General features: G+C 42.9%; 1 protein-coding gene across 9 annotated transcripts in view; it reads right to left on the reverse strand.

Moving 5' to 3' along the window:
* Nucleotides 1–21224, reverse strand: part of RBM6 (RNA binding motif protein 6) — a 123450-nt gene that overhangs the window by 56312 nt on the left and 45914 nt on the right. For 4 of the 9 annotated variants that reach the window (XM_038003891.2, XM_038003890.2, XM_038003892.2 and 1 more), the window contains exon 6: nt 15764–15837. The exons of 4 other annotated variants lie outside the window; for them this stretch is intronic. In XM_038003891.2, the coding sequence (XP_037859819.1) occupies nt 15764–15837 (74 nt within the window). Of the gene's footprint in view, nt 1–15763; nt 15838–21224 lie in introns of those variants that run through there. One more of the 9 variants, XM_073010156.1, reaches the window with a different exon arrangement.

Consider the following 21224-nt stretch of genomic DNA (forward strand, 5'->3'; position numbering starts at 1 on the left):
TATCATAACATGGGTACTCCATAAACATATACAATTATCAATTAAAAATAAAATAAAAATTTTGCCAGGTGCAGTGGCTCATGCCTGTAATCCCAGCACTTTGGGAGGCCGAGGCGGGCAGATCGTAAAGTCAGGAGTTTGAGACCAGCCTGGTCAATATGGTGGAACCCTGTCTCTACTAAAAATACAAAAATTAGCTGGGTGTGGTGGTGGGTGCCTATAGTCCCAGTTGCTTGGGAGGCTGAAGCAGGAGAATTGCTTAAACCTGGGAGGCAAGGGTTGCAGTCAGCTAAGATCGTGCCACTGCACTCCAGGCTGGGCGACAGAGTGAGATTCTGTCTCAAAAGAAAAAAAAGGAAAAAAGAAATAAAATAAAAAATTTAAAAATAAAGAAACTTTTTTTTTTTTTTTTTAGACAGTCCTGCTCTCTTGGCCAGGCTGGAGTACAGTGGCGTGATCTCGACTCATTGCAATCTCCACCTCCTGGGTTCAAGCAATTCTCGTGCCTCAGTCCCCTCAGTAGCTGGGACTGCAGGCATGCCCCACCATGCCTGGCTAACGTTTGTATTTTTTTTTTTCATTCATTAATAAACACATATTATCTAGCAGAGAACTTTAAACACTGGAGGTGCTCAGCACTTAACTGTGTTAACAAAAGTTAAAATGAGTTGCTTACTGATATTTCCAATGTGATTCCAAGAGCCCAATCACTATTACACAGCATTCTATATACAGAGCAGTTTCCCTTTACAGCAAAGTGATATTGTATTAAGATAAAACATATGCATCTTTTACTTTGAGTTCAGTCCCTTTAACTATATCAGCATGCAGGACCCAGTAGATGGCCCTGTGAAATAAAGCCTAATGAAAAGATGATCCAATAGATTCAAATGTTTCAATCAGTATAAAGAAGGATGTAAGAATGTGCACTTGCATTTTCAATTTTCCCTGGAAAACTATCTGAAATAGGAAGTAAAATCTATTTTGAGAAATTTCAACTCATTTGGTTTTTCTAGTAATTGCTGCCAAATATGTGTAATCTTCTCACTACTACCTCATTCTGCTGGATGATAGACTACCTTAGTGATAGTATATTTTAAGAATGTTTATTACCTTTGATTATTATTTAAACAACTTATTCTGGTCCACATATCAAATAGGTCTTATTCTACAGCTCCTACCCCAAGGACACAGGCTAAGCTCGTGACTGGCAGTCTGGAGTGCTGTGCCGGCACTCTCACTACGCAGCACTCCCACTATATTCCCAAACCCCCTTGCCAATCTTCACTCTGTTGGGATCAGGAATAAGGCAACGAAAGAGATAACTGTTTATAAGACAATCCATGGCATCCTTTCTGACTAACCACAACTCTTGTCCCCTTACACCAGTGTTTTTCAACCTCAGCAACAGAGATTTTTGGGCGAGATGATTCTTTGTGTGGAGAGCTGCCCTTTGCATTGTAGGATATTTAGCAGCATCCCTGGCATCTATTCACTAGATACCAGTAGCACCCTCCCCCAGTTGTGACAACCAAAAATGTCTCCAGATATTGCCAAATGTCCGGTGGTTGGGGAGGAGAAAAGCGTGTCAAAAATCACTGCTTGCAAACCCTGTTTAAGAGCCACTGCCTGGGCCGGGCGCGGTGGCTCAAGCCTGTAATCCCAGCACTTTGGGAGGCCGAGACGGGCGGATCACGAGGTCAGGAGATCAAGACCAGCCTGGCTAACACGGTGAAACCCCGTCTCTACTAAAAAATACAAAAAAAATCTAGCCGGGCGAGGTGGCGGGCGCCTGTAGTCCCAGCTACTCGGGAGGCTGAGGCAGGAGAATGGCGTGAACCCGGGAGGCGGAGCTTGCAGTGAGCTGAGATCCGGCCACTGCACTCCAGCCTGGGCGACAGAGTGAAACTCCGCCTCAAAAAAAAAAAAAAAAAAAAAAAAAAAGAGCCACTGCCTGACGAATAACATTATCAAGGCCAGTCAGGGCAAGTCTGCTTCCCCTTTGCCATGGTTGCTGTTGCTTCTCAGTCTAAAGCTGACTAGCACATAGTCCCTCCTCTTTTTCTATCAGGCATCCAAATGCCTCCTGTCTCACGAAGAACATATTTTTGAGACGGCGTCTCGCTCTGTCACCAGGCTGGAGTGTAGTGGCGAGATCTCGGCTCACTGCAACCTCCACCTCCAGGGTTCAAGTGATTATCATGCCCCAGCCTCTCAAGTAGCTGGGACTATAGACGCGTGCCACCATGTCCAGCTAATTTTTGTATTTTTAGTAGAGATGGGGTTTCACCATGAGGCCAGGGTGGTCTTGACCTCTTGATCTCTTGCCTCGGCCTCCGAAAGTGCTGGGATTACAGGCGTGAGCCACCGTGTTCAGCCTATTCACTGTTTTTTTTTAAGACCTATAAAAACCTCACAGTGCCCAGGAGTGGAAGCTTTAGATGTTGCCCTACTTCTTGACCTTCAACCCCAGCACCTGACAAAGCCCAGTGGCAGACCTCTCAGAGACACTGACAAAGTAAATCCCAATCGCCTTCCATATACATCATCCACTCAACCCAGTGGAAATTCACACACCATCTACAGCAACCTTTAAGCACCTCCATCCAACCTCAGAGGAAGTGTCTGGTGGGAGGTCAAGTCAAATGATGTTCCTTTTTCAATGAGAAGAGATTGTAACTATTCAAAAATCTGCATTCAAATGTGCTAAAAAGAATCTGGGTGGGCCTGGCACTGTACCTCACACCTGTAATATCAGCACTTTAGGAGGCCGAGGTGGGTAGATCACCTGATATCGGGAGTTTAAGAGCAACCTGACCAACATGGAGAAACCCAGTCTCTACTAAAAAATATAAAGTTAGCTGGGCGTGGTGGTGCATGGCTATAATCGCAGCTACTTGGGAGGCTGAGGCAGGAGAATCACTTGAACCCGGGAGGGGGAGGCTGCGGTGAGCCGAGATCGCTCCATTGCACTCCAGCCTGGGCAACGAGAGCAAAACTCTGTCTCAAAAAAAAAAAAAAAGAAGAATCTAGGTGAAAAGAACACAGGAATTTTTGCAACTTTTTCATAAGTCTGAAATCACTTTTTAAAAAATTTAGAATGGGCCAGGTGCGGTGGCTCACGCCTGTATTCCCAGCACTTTGGGAGGCCAAGGTGGGTGGATCACGAGGTCAGGCGACCTGGGCTCAAGTGATCCTCCCACCTCAGCCTCCTGAGTAGCTGAAACTACAGGCATCAGTCACTGTGACCAGCCCTCCTGATGCATTTTAAGACCATTTTACTCTAACTTTCTGACAAACTGATAGACAATCTTTTTGGGGGACTGGGGTAGGATGGAGGGTGGTAAATGAATCTGTACATTATTTTAGATCTGGACTCATTCCCATTTTGCTGGAACTCTACAAAAAAACTTTTTTTTTTTTTTTTTTTTAGACAGTCTTGCTCTGTTGCCCAGGCTGGAGTGCAGTGGTGCAATCTCAGCTCACTGCAACCTCTACCTCCTGGGTTCAAGCAATTCTCCTGCCTCAGCCTCCCGAGTAGCTGGGACTACAGGAACACACCACCACGCCAGGCTAATTTTCGTATTTTTGGTAGACACAGGGTTTCGCCATGTTGGCCAGGCTGGTCTAGAATACCTAATCTCAGGTGATCTGCCCGCCTCAGCCTCCCAAAGTGCTGGGATTACAGGTGTGAGCCACCCCGCCTGGCCTTAAAAAAAAGTTTCATACTAGATTTAAAGGCTTTTTAAAAAATTGAGATAAAATTCACATACTGTAAAATCCACTGTTTTAAAGTATATACAATTTAATGTCTTTTAGTACATGCACAAGCTTGATCAACCACCATCACTATTTAATTCTAGAATATTTTTCTCATCCCAAAAAAGATTCCCTGTATCAATCAGTTATCATTCTCTATCCTCTCCCGCCACTCCCCCAACTCCCCCGCCACCCTTGTGCCCAGTAACCACTACTCTACATTCTGTGATACATCACCTTTTCTCCTACATGTTTTCCTTTGGAAATAGCATTTACAAAGATTAATCACAAATTTCACTTGACCACAGATTTTGGTAATATATACATCATTAGTACACAAAATTGGCATCACAAATCTCACCATGTGAGATTAAAACTAATTATTCTGGCTGGGCACCATTGTTCATGCCTGTAATCTCAGCACTTTGGGAGGCCGAGGCAGGTGGATCACCTGAGGTCAGGAGTTCAAGAGCAGCCTGGCCAACATGGTGAAACCCTTGTCGCTACTAAAAATACAAAAATTAGCCAGGTGTGGTGGTATACCTGTAATTCCAGCTACTTGGGAGGCGGAGGCAGGAGAATCACTTAAACCCAGGAGGCGGAGGTTGCAGTGAGCCAAGACTGCACCACTGCACTCCAGCCTGGGTAACAAGAGCAAAACTGTCTCAATAAATAAATAAATAAAAATAAAAAATAATTATTCTAGCCTGGATACAGTGGCTCACACCTGTAATTCCAGCACTTTGTGAGTCTGAGGCAGTACTGCTTGAGTCCAGGATCAAAAGGCCAGCCTGGACAACAGAGTAAGATCTCATCTCTACCTCCCCTCCACCCCCTCAAAATTAGCCTGGTGTGGTGGCGCACACCTGTAGTCCCAGCTATTCAGAAGGCTGAGGTGGGGAGGATGGCTTGAGCCCAGGAGGTTGAGGCTGCAGTGAGCCATGATTATGCCACTGCACTCCAGCTTGGGTGACAGAGCAAGACTCTGTCTCAATAAAATAAAATATAAAATAAATATTATTATAGAAAAACTAATTATCAGTTCATCAATATACTTAACAAGAAATATGCATATAAAATCTATGCACTACAGGATGAATGACAACAGCTTAACACCTGTGGAAAAGGTGACATAAAGATATACTGTAACTTCCAAGTTCAACTCGAATGAAGAAGATGCCTAATAACACTCAATGTCACCTGCAGCCTACAAGAATTTTCTGATAAAAGAACTAACTGCAATGCTACCTGCAAAAACAACAGGCTGTTTACTGTAGGGAGGCAGGTATGGTCATGGTCTTCTGCCCTCAAATGGCTGAATGCTTGCGTACTCATTCCTTAGACACTTTACGACAGGTGCTACCCCAACTCTCTTGCTGTCTATCTAGAAATCCCGAGAGGTCCTGAACAAAAGCACTATGTGAACTGGCTGTCTAAAATCAAGCTGCCACCCAAAGCAGCAATGCCTGCCACTTTCAGCCAACTCTGAACCCCAAGAGGTGGATAAGGAGCCAAGGAAAAAGAGGAGTTGGTACAACCAAGCAGAGTCCAGTGTTAAGAATCACCCTTTACTACAGAGCACTTACCACATGCCAGTTATCATACTGACCATTTTACAAATAATACATACGCTAACCTCACAACTGCACTATGGCTGGTATTATAATTATCCTTTCATTTCACAGATGAGAAAACTGAGGTTCAGAAGTTACAAAAGAGAGGCCAGGCACAGTGGCTCACACCTGTAATCCCAAAACTTTGAAAGGCCAAGGTAGGCAGATCACCTGAGGTCAGGAGTTCAAGTCCAGCCTGGCCAACATGGTGAAATCCCATCTCTACTAAAATACAAAAATTAGCTGGGTGTGGTGGGGCATGCCCGTAATCCCAGCTACTCGGGAGGCTGAGGCAGGAGAATCGCTTGAACTCAGGAGGTGGAGGTTGCAGTAAGCCCAGATCACACCACTGCACTCCAGCCTGGGCAACAGAGCAAGATCCACCTCGAAAAAGAAAAACGAAACAAAACAAAACAAAACAAAAAACAGTTACAAAAGAGTCAGGAGGTAATGAAGCTGAAATTCTAAATCTTTCTGTGCTATAAACCCTATACCATCTGAAAGTACAAAAGGTGATAAACCAAAGTTATAATCAAGATCACAAAATGAACTACGCCTTTGTACGACCCCTGAGCCAATGAGATAAGATAACACAGAGGCACAAGGTTAAAATATACAGGTATATTTCTAATTTAGAACAAATTAAGAATTAAACTACTTTAATCCATAGAAATAAACCATGATTTGTGACAAAAATAATTATAAACCCATTGTAGGACACATATCAGAAAGTTCCCTTAAAACTGCCAAATGATAAATGTTTATTTTTCAAATTCGAGAGAATTAAAATGAATCCAGTTTAGAGTACCTCTCATAATTAAAGAGCCTGAGATGTGGCAAATAATGGGCTGGTTATCAGAGCTTAGGGTGTTTTGCTTTGAGAGACAGCATCTCACTCTGTTGCCCAGGCTGGAGTGCAGTGGCACCATCACAGCTCACTGCAACCTTGAACTCCTGGACACAATCGATCCTCCTACCTCAGCCTCTGGAGTAGCTAGGACTACAGGTGGGGACCACCATATCCAACTAATTTAGAACTTAGGATTTTAAAGCTACAGGCTAGATTTCCTACATGGCCTAACCATACTCCATGTGGTACTGTCTGTCTCCTACTCTTTCTCTTTAGAAAATTTAAGATTCTCATGGCTAGGGCTGGTGGCTTACACCTGTAATCCCAGCACTTTGGGAGGCCGAGGCGGGCAGATCACGAGGTCAGGAGATCTAGACCACCCTCGCTAACATGGTGAAACTCCGTCTTTACTAAAAATACAAAAAAATTAGACGGGCGTGGTGGCGGGCGCCTGTAGTTCCAGCTACTCGGGAGGCTGAGGCAGGAGAATGGTGTGAACCCGGGAGGTGGAGCTTGCAGTGGGCCAAGATCGCGCCACTGCACTCCAGCCTGGGCAACAGAGCCAGACTCCGTCTCAAAAAAAAAAAAAAAAAATTAAGATTCTGTCTTGAAGGCTAAGGCAGCAGAAACTCTTACTAAGGGCCGGACATGGTAGCTCACTCCTGGAATCCCAGCACTTTGAGAGGCTGAGGTAGGTGGATCACTTTGACCTCAGCAGTTCCAGACCAGCCTACCTTCAACCTACAGATTATTGGTTTTGTTGCTTGGAATGCACACAATTTAAGTACTAAAGTGTTTCAGATAGTATTATGTCTTTACTACCAACTTAAGTTTCCAACAAACTAGGTTCTTCACCAATTTTTTCCATCATGGCCTCACAAATAGCATTCTCATCACTAAAAACATAAGCTTTCTCTGTTGCTCTTTTTTTTTTGAGGCACTATCTCTCATTCTGTCATCCAGGTTGGAGTGCAGTGGCACAATCACGGCTCACTATAGATTTGACCTCCCAGCCTCAAGCGATCCTCCCACTTCAGCCTTCCAAATGGCAAAACCCTGTGCTACAAAAACACAAAAATTAGCCAGGCACGCATCTATAGCCACAGCTACTCGGGAGGCTGAGGCACGAGAGTGGCTTGAGCCCCAGAAATGGAGGTTGCAGTGAGCTGAAATCGCACCACTGTACTCCAGCCTAGGAGATAGAATGAGACCCTGTCTCAAAAAAAGAAAAAGAAGAAAAAAGAAAAACCTCCAACTAGGGGAGCCTGGAAGGAGTCCCCTGATAATCAGTATCAATCAACAGGCTAAATGAGAAGTACTGTTGATGGGGAAAAGAAAAAAAAAATCCTCCTAGGCACTGCCACCAAATCCTTTTTGTCATATACTCCATTAAGCCAAGACCAGAGCTGCAGTAACTTAAGACTTTGTTTCAGATGAGAAGTTGTTGTGATAACAACAAAGACACACTCAACGTTCACTCTGTGCCAGCCCCAGTTCTAATCACCTTACATGCATTAACTTATTTAATCCCTAGACGTATGTGAGAGTACATTAAAACACAGAGAGGTTAAGCCACTTGTTCAAGTACACCTTAGAAAGTGATGGAGCGGAAATGCAACCCCCAATAGTCTGCTTCCAGAATATTATGTTATACTGCTACATTATACTGCTTCAAGTCATTGAGTCTCAGTCACTGGGCTGGGTACAGTGGCTCTCACATGTGTAATCCCAGCACTCTGGAAGGCCGAGACGGGTGGATCACCTGAGGTCAGGAGTTCAAGACCAGCCTGGCCAACATGGTGAAACTCCGTTTCTACTGAAAATACAAAAATTAGCCAGGCATGGTGACACATGCCTGTAATCCCAGCTACTCGGGAGGCTGAGGCAGGAGAATCACTTGAACCCAGGAGGCAGAGGTTGCAGTGAGCACCTCTGCGCTACAGCCTGGGCGACACAGTGAGACTCCATCTCAAAAAAAAAAAAAAAAAAGCCTCAATCAGTGGATATATAGCCAAAATGTGTAATCAAGTCATCAATCCTTAAATTCACTTTTTTTTTTGAGATAGAGTCTCGCTTTGTTCCCCAAGGTGGAGTAGAGTGGCGCGATCTTGGCTCACTGTAAGCTTCGCCTCCCGGGTTCATGCCATTCTCCTGCCTCAGCCTCCCAAGTAGCTGGGACTACAGGCGCCCACCACCATGCCTGGCTAATTTTTTGTATTTTTAGTAGAGACAGGGTTTCACTGTATTAGTTGGGATGGTCTCGATCTCCTGACCTCATGATCCGCCCACCTCGGCCTCCCAAAGTGCTAGGATTACAGATGTGAACCACCATGCCCAGCCTAAATTCATTTTTAATTTTCTTGAATACCCCAACTCTCTTGAGAGCAAGACTCTTCAATAATCCTTGGTTTGTACTCATAAATTGTTTTAATGTTTTTTCTAGTTAGGATATGAACCTATACACTCATTTTAGAATGCAGTTCCCCGTGTTTCTACTACTACTCTACTGAGGGTGATCAGGAAAAAGTACTGAAATTGAAGTTTCCAGGAAGAATGGCATGATTCAAGCCATAAGTTACACAGTTGAGCTCTGGCTAGGAAGCCGGATACTCCTCAATGAAGTGGTTTTGGGGTGACAGTTGTTTAGGTAACACTACAACCTTCAACCTACAGATTGGTTTCGTTGCTTGGAACGCACACAATTTAAGTACTAAAGTGTTTCAGATAGTATTATGTCTTTACTACCAACTTAAGTTTCCAACAAACTAGGTTCTTCACCAATTTTTTCCATCATGGCCTCACAAATAGCATTCTCATCACTAAAAACATAAGCTTTCTCTGTGGCTTTTTTTTTTTTTTTTTTTTTTTGAGGCACTATCTCTCATTCTGTCATCCAGGTTTGAGAGCAGTGGCACAATCATGGCTCACTGTAGATTTGACCTCCCAGGCTCAAGCGATCCTACCACTTTAGCCTTCCAAATAGCTGGGACAATAGGCATGTGCCACCACACCCAGCTAATTTTTAACGATGTTTTGTAGAGATGAGGTCTCGCTACGTTACCCAGGCCTGGACTCAACTCCTGGGCTCAAGTGATCCTCCTGTCATAGCCTCCAAAAGTGCTGGGAATACAGGTGTGAGCCATCACACCTGGCTTCCCCATTGCTCTAATTTTAATCACAAGGACAGACTATATTTGAGATTTGGCTTCCTACACATACTTTCAAAAACACTCTTGTATTTTCGATAACCCAAACTCTCTTAATTTTGTTGATACACACACACACAAAAACACTATTTCATAAAACTTCATGTATTCCATAGCCTTCATTCCTCACACCAGAAAAAGTCAATGTTTAAAGGAATTTTCACATCAGATGATAACAGAACCCTTTTTCTTTGCACTTTAGAAAGACTGATAGTGTCATACAAAAGGTGAGTAAGGCTGGGCGCACTGGCTCATGCTTATAATCCCAGCACTTTGGGAGGTCCAGGTGGGAGGATCACTTGAGGCAAGGAGTTCAAAAGCAGCCTGGGCAACACAGAAAGACCCCATCTTTATGAACAGATTTTTTTCTTTAATTAGTCGAACATGGTGGCAGGTGCCTGTAGTCCAGCTACTCGGAAGGCTGAGGTGAGAGGATTGCTTAAGCCCAGGAGTTTAAAGCTGCAATGAGCTCTCATCGTACCACTGCACTCCAGCCTGAGCAACAAAATAGAACCCTAAGTCTCCAAAAAATAAAAATTTAAAAATAGGCCAGGCATAGTGGCTCACACCTGGAATCCCAGTGCTTTGGGAGGCCGAGATGGGTAAATTGCTTGAATCCAGGAGTTCAAGACCAGCCTTGGGAATGTGGCAAAACCCTGTCTCTACAAAAAAAAAAAAAAAAAAAATTAGCCAGGTGTGGTGGTGGTAGTTCCAGCTACTAAACAGAACTGAGTTGGAAGGATCACTTCAGCACAGTAGATTGAAGCTGCAGTGAGCCATGATCGCACCACTACACTCCAGCCTGGGTGACAGAAGGAGACCTTGTCTCCAATAAGATAAGAAAAGAAAAAAGAAAAAAGGACAGGACAGGGCAGGAAAGGAAAGGAGAAGAGAAAAAGGAGAGAAAAAATGGGAAAGGAAAGGAAAGGGAAAAGGAAAGGGAAAGGGAAAAGGAAAGGATAATAAAAATTTCAGAGAAATAAGGCCGGGCGCGATGGCTCAAGCCTGTAATTCCAGAACTTTGGGAGGCCGAGGTGGGTGGATCACGAGGTCAGGAGATCGAGAACATCCTGGCTAACATGGTGAAACCCCGTGTCTACTAAAAATACAAAAACTTTAGCCAGGCGTGGCAGCGGGCGCCTGTAGTCCCAGCTACTCGGGAGGCTGAGGCAGGAGAATGGCGTGAACCCAGGAGGTGGAGCTTGCAGTGAGCCGAGATCGTGCCACTGCATTCCGGCCTGGGCAACAGAGTGAGACTCCGTCTCAAAAAACTGAAAAAAAAATTTTTTTTCAGAGAAATACATACGTCTCCCAGAGTTATCTTCTATAAGGGCACTTTAGTGACTAATTTGGCCAAATAAGAACAGACAACAAGCATCACACCAGCATATTTGAGAAAATAAAATGTTAATTCCTGCACATCAAATGCCAACAGTCTGAGAGGGCTAGTACTCACAACTGGGCAACCACTGAAAGGGATTAACATTTTAACACAATACTTCTTACTCCCCTCCCCAAGTCCCAGTGCAATGGCACACAAAGCAGGAGATAATACATACCCTCAATCTCCCAGAGACTTGACAACAAAGAAAGCCAAGGGCATATGACAGGGCTAGAAATACACTTTGCAGGAAGGGTGGAATGAAAGGCTCTGCCTGACAGTGTTTGCTGGCTGCCCCCTTCTCCTAGATGGAAATGGTGATGGTATAGGCTAACAGATTCATACATTCTTATTTCCCCAGACAGACAGCTGTTGCCTAAGTGATACCCTGGTGGGTCACCACAGCCACAAAGCTCAGTACTGCTGCAGAGCATTCTACTGTTTGACAGCTTGATATAGGCACTGGGAAAAGGCTAGAGGGACCTTGGTTATCATCTTGAGCAACTTCACGAGGGCACACATACCCAACAATATTTGACAAAGCAAGCTAGCAGAAAGTTCCTTTATTTCCATCCCCTAGGCCTACAAGTACCCGGCAATGAAATAAAAGACATTTCACATCAAGTGTCAGGATAGCAAAGAGTTACAAAAAACTCAACCTAAAGTACTTTGGAGTAACCTTCTCAGAGGCACACACACACTCAGGCTCTAAGAGTTGCCAAGCAGACCGTGGTGACTCAGAATCTGTACCAATTTCGTCTGTAAGTAAAACTGGGGGAAAAGATAGACAGAGACTTTTTTTTTAAAATTTAGACAGGGTCTTACTATTTGCCCCATGCTCATTTCAAACTCTTGAGCTCAAGTGGTCCTCCTGTCTCAATCTCCCAAAGTGGTGGGATTACAAGCTTGAGCCAGTGCCCGGCCTACAAACACATTTTATCCTCCACAGATATTTACTTTATCTTTTTATTTATTTATTTATTTATTTATTTATTTAATTTTATTGTTTTTTTGAGACGGAGTCTTGCTCTGTCAGCAGGCTGGAGTGCAGTGGCGTGATCTTGGCTCACCGCAACCTCCACCTCCTGGATTCAAGCAATTATCCTGCCCCAGCCTCCCGAGTAGCTGGGACTACAGGCACGCGCCACCACGCCTGGCTAAATTTTTTGTATTTTAGTAGAGACAGGGTTTCATCTTGTTGGTCAGGATGATCTTGATCTCCTGACCTCGGGATCCGCCCGCCTCAGCCTCCCAAAATATTTACTTTATTCACCCTGAGGAGTTAGGACTTCTTCCCTCACATTCTTTTTTCTTTTTTTTTTTTTTTTTTTTTTTTTTTTTTTGAGGCGGAGTCTCGCTCTGTCGCCCAGGCTGGAGTGCAGTGGCCGGATCTCAGCTCACTGCAAGCTCCGCCTCCCGGGTTTACGCCATTCTCCTGCCTCAGCCTCCCGAGTAGCTGGGACTATATGCGCCCGCCACCTCCACCGGCTAGTTTTTTGTATTTTTTAGTAGAGACGGGGTTTCACCATGTTAGCCAGGATGGTCTCGATCTCCTGACCTCGTGATCCGCCCGTCTCAGCCTCCCAAAGTGCTGGGATTACAGGCTTGAGCCACCGCGCCCGGCCAGCCTCACATTCTTATGTCTCTCATAAGATTGTTTACTATGTCGTAAGGAGCTTAATCCACATCCATTTCCTTAAAGAATTAGTTTTAATAAACTTCAGATATAAAAATAAATTTATTTTCTTAGAATTATAATTGGAGGCCAGGCACGGGGGCTCATGCCTGTCATACCAGCACCTTGGGAGCCCAAGGCAGGCAAATCACCTAAGGTCTGGAGTTCAAGACCAGCCTGGCCAACATGGTGGAACTCCATCTCTACTAATAATACAAAAGTTGGCAGGACATGGTAGCTCACCACCTGTAATCCCAGCACTTTGGGAGGCCAAGGCAGGTGGATCACCTGAGGTCAGGAGTTGGCTAACATGGTGAAACCCCGTCTCTACTAAAAATACAAAAATTAACCAGATGTGGTGGCGGACACCTGTAATCCCAGCTACTCAAGAGGCTGAGGCAGGAGAATCACTTGAATCCAGGAGGTAGAGGTTGCAACGAGCTGAGATCGTGCCATTGCACTCCAGCCTGGGCAACAGAGCGAGACTCCATTTCAAAAAAAAAAGAAAAAAAAATTTACCCAAGCGTGGTGGTGTACACCTGTAGTCCCAGCTACTGGGGAGGCTGAGACAGCAGGATCTCTGGAACCCGGGCGGTTAAGATTGTAGTCAGCCAAGATTACACCACTGCACTCCAGCCTGGTTGGACTCTGTCTCTCTCACACACACACACACACACACACACACACACACACACACACAATTTATAATTGGAAATTACTTGACATGTGGAAGAGGGTAAGAGAAAGAAAGAAGGACATCGAATTTCAAATTAATTCAAATGCTACCAAGTGCAGGGTACTATAGTAAGTGTTCTGGATACATTATTCACCATGAGTCACAACTCACATGTATGTCACTCCTCAAGAAGTTTCCCTGACCACCCCTCTAAAATTGCCACCATGATGCATTCTCCCGATACCCTGCTTCGTTTTCTTTACAGCATTCAGCTATCAGTTATTACATTGAGTACTCAGTACAGAGGCAAAGGACTTAATCACTATTCACTGATAAGAACAAGTTGCCTATGAATTAATGAGTGTTCTCAAAATTGGACAGATTGTCAGAATAGGATCCATCGTAAGCACATAGATTGGAAGCTTTTTTCTTCTCTTCAAAATTGGCATGTAGCAGTTTCTGACATGTGATTAGTACAGTTGTCCCTTGGTGTCCATGGGGAATTGGTTCCAGGACCCACAAGGACACAAAAATCTCAGGACGCTCAAGTCCCTTATATAAAATCACATGGTATTTGCATACAACCTACACACATCCTCCAATATACTTTAAACCATCTCTAAATTACTTATAATATCTAATACCTAATAAAGACTATATAAATAGCTAACTGTACTTTTTTGTTTGTTTTTTGAGATGGGGTCTCACTCTGTCACCCCAGGCTAGAGTGCAGCAGAGTGATCACAGCTCACTGCAGTCTCAATCTGGGCTCAAGTAATCCTCTCATCTTAGCCTCCCAAGTTGATAGGACTACAGGTTCACGTCACCACACTTGGCTACATCTTTCACTTTTATTTTTTGTAGAGATGGAGTCTCCCTATGTTGCCCAGGCTGGTCTCGAACTCCTGGCCTCAAGCAATCCTCCCATCTGGGCCTCCCAAAATGTTGGGATTACAGAGGTAAGCTACCACTCCTGACCTGTATTATTTTTTATTGTTGTATTATTAATGTATCTTTTTCCTGAATATGTTCAATCAGCAGTTGGTTGAATCTATGGGTGTGGAACCTGTGGACAGAGTGTCAACTGTATTTGGTAAGTGATTCAGTGATGGACACTGAACAAATGGTCAATGAGAACCCTCTTAAATCTAGGGTATACAGTCCTAAGCCCGTCATTCTCTAAGGATCTGATAAGCTTAGACTACTAACAAGGTAAGGACACATCAGAAGTCTTCTCTAATGAGTGCTTGCTCCCAAAGCATTTACAGCATGTCATCTCCATACCCATAAGAGGAGAACTTGGCCAAGAAGAGAAAAGTACGTATAATGAGCCACACTGAGTTAAACAAAGCTGAATAAAGCATCAGGCTACAGAAGGAGAAGAGTTCTCATGTAATAACTACTCTTCCCTGGCAGAGCCTTCTTTTAAGATTCTGGGCCTGGCTGGGCACAGTGGCTCATGCCTGTAATCCCAGCATTCTGGGAGGCCAAGGTAGGTGGATCACCTGAGGTCGGGAGTTCGAGACCAGCCTGACCAACGTGGACAAACCCCATCTCTACTAAAAATACAAAACTAGTCGGGCATGGTGGCACATGCCTATAATCCCAGCTACTCAGTAGGTTGAGATAGAATCGCTTGAACCAGGGAGGCGGAGGTTGCAGTAAGCCGAGATCACACCATTGCAATCCAGCCTTGGCAACAAGAGCAAAAAAAAAAAAAAAGATTCTGGGCCCACTGTATTCACACTATTAAGTATAGGCAGTGGATACATTAAAAAAAAAAAAAATCAAACTACATTCCTAAGTTTCTTTTCCTACTTTACAGACGGAGGAACTGAAACAACTCAAAGAAAACAACTTTCCCCAAGGAAATACCGTAACAGGAAGGATTCTACCCATTTATAAATTCCTCCCAAAACTACCAGGCAGGGTTCAATTAAAGACATAGATGAAAAATCTAGGTGGCAAGCTGAATCACTCCAGATAGTTCAAACGTAAGGTGAGTACAGATTCTGATTCATCAGCTCTGACTATACGCAGCCAAGGACTTGAGTATGCAACTCCAACTGGCAAAGAACAATGATGAATGCAATAGACACCAACAATCCACTCCTCTCTCTTCCCTGATAGCTCTCTTTTGGAAGTAGTCCCTGCAGGCAGGACCTGATGCCATAGGAGTCACCATCTGAGGTCTTCACCCTAGGTCTGGGTGTAACTATTGACTTAGAATTTCTGTGCTAGGCAGATCCTTGGGGTCACAGACAATCAAGGATCATTCTTTGCATCAGGATTACCATCTCAGTCACACTCCAAGAGGAAACACTCCAGATGTGTAATTTTTTCCCCCCCAACTATTGTCTTTGGAATCTAATCCAAAAGCAACTGGGCTCCAGCTTTTAAAATGCACTCTGTGCCCATTAAGTTTTCTAGAGAAAGCTTTCCAGCCTTTTTAAAAATTTTCCTCACAATTGATGGTTGGAATGCAGTATGCTCCAAAGATAGACTTCTTGTACCTTTCCAAAGTGAAATCATTTGAAACCCTCCCTCCCCATATATAAAAAAATATATCCTTCCAGCATCATTTGACCGAAGTATAAAGCAACCTGGTTGGCCTCCATGCATCCGATGGCATCTTCCAAGAGTGAAAACTCCACGCAGACATAGCCATAGTCGTAACCTGGGGACAGCATTTAAATACAGACGGGAGTGGTGTTAGTGCCTTGCAAACACAAAAGACACACTTAAATCCCCTGTTTCTGAACCCCTTAAACACAAGCCCTCCCAACTAACCCGTCCCTCCCCTACACTAAGTAAAGTTGCTACCCCAAATAGAAAAAAGTACTGAAGGAAAGTCTCGATGTTTCTGGACTTTGAGATTCATTCCAAAATAGTCTTTTCTATTAACCAAGAAGATCCTTTGCCCTCTTTAGCACTGGTGATCTGGTGAAGGTACCCCAGAATTGGGTAATCCCACAGAGAGTTCATGTGGGGACCCGAAACATTTTAACCACAGGCTAAATCTTTCAGAAAAACAAAGTCGACAAGAGCAAGAAAGTATCTAGAAAAAAAAAAAAGTATCCCAAAAGAAAAAAAAGCAATTATCCCCAGGCTATGCTAATAGTCACCACTTTTCAAGCAGAAACCACCTTCAAAGACAGAAGTGCTGACAGACTGAGGCAACTATTCTGTTTGGATACCACAGGAGGCTTCTGGTTGGCAGGGGACAGACCATTTCAGGTCTCCTCTTTTTTTCCTTGTTTCAACTCAAGTCATAAACCAGCTAAAATCTTTATAAAAGGAAGAAGGTGTAAAAGCATAAATAAGTACAAATAACTGTGTCCAAAATTGTGCTTATGCACAAAGACTGGTGGTGGGGCAAGCTGGGAGAAAGACAGCAGTTGTTAGCAATCAATACATGTTTAAGAATTGTACAAACCATTAGAGCTATAAAATACCCTTCACCTTACTCCTAAGCAAGTGTCACTTGCAGCACTTTGGGAGGCCAAGGCAGGCGGATCACCTGAGGTCCTATGATCCACGAGACTGGGAAGTCCTGGGATTTATAGGTTGCTGAACTCGAATCTAACCAGTTCCTGTAATTTCCCTGACACTGCCACCATGTGACTACAAAAATAAACTTGTCAATGCAATGCTCCCCATGTGGCTTCCATGCTTCCTCCACTGCCTCAGAGGATAAAGAAGCTCATCTCTAAGAATGACACTGTGTAAATGCAACAGCAAGAAAAAGATGTGATGTTCAGATGAGAAACAAAACTCAGGCAAAGAAAAACACGAAACCCTATGATAATTCTGACCACAAAGTATATATAACAATAGGAAACTGATATCACTGAATCAATGTATCAAAGATCAATAAAACTAGAGCAATAGAAAGTATAAGTTTAAAAACATACCACATTTGGTGAAATGAGTTAAGATTCCTTGTCACATGAAATGAATGGCTTTAAAATGTTTTACTACTAATAATAAACTTTGATTTTAGACTTGTTAAATACTCCAAGTTCACTATGAAACATTACTATGGTATGGGTTGATCCTTGCTTCGAGTTTCAGAAAATGACTAGGAAGAAGAAAAACAATCTACTAGAAACCTCAGCACTACTGTAGGATGAGAAACAGATTTTCTAATCTACTTTCACGACTTTGACCAACATGGATTAAAACTAACCCCTCCAAACTTACCACAAAATCAGTCTCCTCTGCTTAATAACTCCGAAGAAATAAAAGTACTTTAGAGAAACAGCGTGCATATCCTATTAACAATGGAAACTGTTTTGTTACTTAATTCCTTTCAAGTGAATCTTCTTGGTCAAACTCAGTGAACTCCTAATACATAAATCACTCTGCATTTTATAAACAACTCTGAATATTCTTGGGAAACATTACAGAATAACAGAAGGAACTAAGACACCTGTTAGCACCAAATATCCACTGCAAACACTCAAATGTATGTCCACAATCAGAAAGGGTTAGCCACGGAACAAGCAGGTGTACTCTCGAGTGTGTTGATTACTTCTACAGAACATCTCAGTGGAGTACCCAGATGTGTGGAAAGCAACCCTCCCCATAGCTGCCCGGATGAAAAACATAGGGAACAAACACCAAAACTGGCAAAGCTCTAAGTTTCCTTTCTGTGCTTAAAGAAGTAACTACTGTGGCCCAGAGAAGCACACAGAATCTGTGGACAGAGAGAGAAAAGATTCATGACAATGTTCACACTTTGCTAAAGGACAAGTAGACACTGGGAAGAAAAAGATACAGAAAACATTATGGGAATCTAATATAGCATTTCTAGACATCAACCCTGCAATATTGTATGTTGACAACATACTTCAGATTTAATATTATATTCACAAGCCCAACACTGAATTTATTCTGACTGAAACTTTAGCTATCAAACAAGAACAGAAATTTAAGGTTTAACTATACTGCCTAAAACGTTTACAAAAAAAAAAAAAGAAGGTATTTTGTGTGTTCAAGACTCATGATTGTGCCATAAGGATTTTCAGCAATTAGAAAAATAGACAATGAAAGTAAGTAATATTTACATAGAACTTGTTGGTTCAAGATTTTATTCTAAATACTTTGTATATACTGATTTAATATTCACAATACTATCTTATGAGGTAAATATTATTAGCCTGATTTTAGCCATGGAGAAGAAGGCAAAGAAAGGATAGGTAAATTGGTCAAAGTAACCAAGTAAATACCAATACTGAGTTTTAAATGCAAGCAGTCCAGATTCAAGTTGATGTTTTTAACCATACACTCTAGCCTCTCACTCTTCAACAACATCACAGACTAACTTAAATAATCTTAATTCTAAACTCTACAAGCTCGGTTACAGAAAGAGTCCCATATGCCTGAAAACATACATCTATGCCCCTGTTAATAAGCCTAGTTAAGAAATATTCAACTTAGCAGCATAACAGTTGCTTCTATTTTAAAATATCTATGGCAGAACTATTGTGAGTAGACCTGAGTATGCAAATTAGAAAGCATTCTCAGGAGCTGATTATACTAGCTCCAAAATTCTTCTGAAAAGATGAAAACTAAAATGTCCTGTTATAAATGACGGCTACAAAAACTGTATAGCAATATGGAAAGATACTTGATATAGTATATTTTAAGAGCCTTAAAAATGAACATACCCTTATGGATAATTATGTAAAATGTATATAGGAAAAAGTACTGGAATTAAATTGCATCTAACTCAGGAGTTAGAGACAAAAGTCAGCATGTGAGATAAAAACCATGCACTGTCAAAATCATACTTGAAAGACCCCAAGGTGAAGAACAACATACCATCTTTCAATTTAGGTAAGTCCAACATTGCCAGTTTGTCCTCCAGCGCTGCAACAAATCACTTTTCCTTTGGTTGACACCAGATGAAGAGGTTGGCTTGCATTTAAGGGCCATAAGGTATGAAAATATATTGCTTTAAATAACAGAATCACAGCCAGCACAGTGAATGCCCACTCAGAGAAACTTAGAAAAGGAAACAAACTGAAGCCAAAGGCAAGTCTCATCCCCACTGCCCAGGCTCACTCCAGGAGTGAGAAAACAGGGTGTGGGAAGTGGGGAGGGGATACAGTTCAAATGAACACAGGTGGACATACAAAAATCATAAAATTCACATAATGCAACACAACTGCATACCAAAATGATTACAGTGGTTGTATTGCTGTAGTGGGATAATCAGGGATTTTTTTTCTTTATTTCCCAAATGTAATTTTACAATTCACAGAAAAGGCACAGAAGATATTCTACCCAGACACCTAAACATTCTGCCAACCAACCTTGAGATCAGAATTGCTAGGAACCATATGGAATCATCAAGATGGTAAACTCAGTGTTAACCTTCTCATAGACAGATTTATTTTTACCAATGAGAGTAACAAAAAATCTACTTTATTACCCTTTGCTTCCACTGTCACGTGCTGGAAAGAAGGATGGAGGGTCTTTGTGCTTATTTATATGACTATTACAAAACATAGCTAACTAAATTTTCTAACCTACACTTACAGATCTCATAGAAATGTGAATACTCCTTATATTTTTCTTTTTTTTTTGAGATGGAGTCTTGCTCTGTCGTCCAGGTTGGAGTGCAATGGCACACAATCTGGGCTCACTGCAACCTCTGCCTCTTGGGCTCAAGCAATTCTCCTGCCTCAGCCTCCTGAGTAGCTGGGACTACCACACCCGGCTAATTTTTGTATTTTTAGTAGACACGGAGTTTCGCCATGTTGGCCAGGATGGTCTCAATCTGACCTCGTGATCCGCCCGCTTCGGCCTCCCAAAGTGCTGGGATTACAGGTGTGAGCCACCGCGCCTGGCTGGTTTAATTTTCTAAATGGGCTGGGCGCAATGGCTCACATCTGTAATTCCAGCACTTTGGGAGTCTGAGGCAAATGGATCACTTGAGGTCAGGAGTTCAAGATCAGCCTGGCTAACATGGTGAAACCCTGTCTCTACAAAAAAAAAAAAAAAAAAATACAAAAATTACCCAGGCATGGTGGCGGGTGCCTGTAATCCCTGCTACTCAGGAGGCTGACGCAGAAGAATCACTTGTATCCGGGAGGTGGAGGTTGCCAGTGAACCAAGACCGTGCCACTGCAGTCCAGCCTGGGAGACAGAGTGAGACTCCATCTCAAAATAGTAATAATAATAATTTTTAAAAATGAAAATACAACATTTTCTATACATAGCACAATGTACTGAACTGAGACTAAGAACAATCAATTATGAATTATACCAGCAAGGTATAAGTACCAATCAGTGGGCTGTTAACGTTTTTGCTGAAACTTTGAATATTCTCTGTACTTATGAAAACACCTTTAAGAAATCAATATTTACATGACTTAACCAATTTTCAAAAAGGTTTTTTAAAATTGATATAATTTACCACGCATGGTGGCTCACTATATAATTCCAGCACTTTGGGAGGCTGAGCTAGGTGGATCACTTGAGGTCAGGAGATTGAGACCAGCCTGGTCAACATAGCGAAACCCTATCTACTAAAAATACAAAAATCGGCCAGGTACGGTGGTTCATGCCTGTAATCCCAGCACTTTGGGAGGCTGACGCGGGAGGATCACGAGGTCAGGAGATCGAGACCATCCTGGCTAACACGGTGAAACCCCGTCTCTAATAAAAATACAAAAAATTAGCTAGGCGTGGTATGGTGGCATGCACCTGTAGTCCCAGCTACTCGGGAGGCCAAGGCAGAAGAATCGCTTAAACCCGGGAGGCGGAGGTTGTAGTCAGCCGAGATCATGCCATTATACTCCAGCCTGGGCAATGGAGCAAGACTCCGTCTCAAAAAAAAAAAAAAAAATACAGAATACAAAAATTACCCAGGCGTAGTGGTATGCACCTGTAATCCCAGGTACTCGGGAAGCTGAGGCAGAAGAATCGCTTGAACCCAGGAGGCAGAGGTTGCAGTGAGCTGAGATTGCACCACTGCACTTCAGCCTGGGCAAGAGTGAGACTTCATCTCAAAAAATGAATAAATAAATAAATAAAAATTGACATAATTCACAT

This window comes from Chlorocebus sabaeus, chromosome 22 (genome assembly GCF_047675955.1).
Source record: "Chlorocebus sabaeus isolate Y175 chromosome 22, mChlSab1.0.hap1, whole genome shotgun sequence".
NCBI lineage: Eukaryota > Metazoa > Chordata > Mammalia > Primates > Cercopithecidae > Chlorocebus > Chlorocebus sabaeus.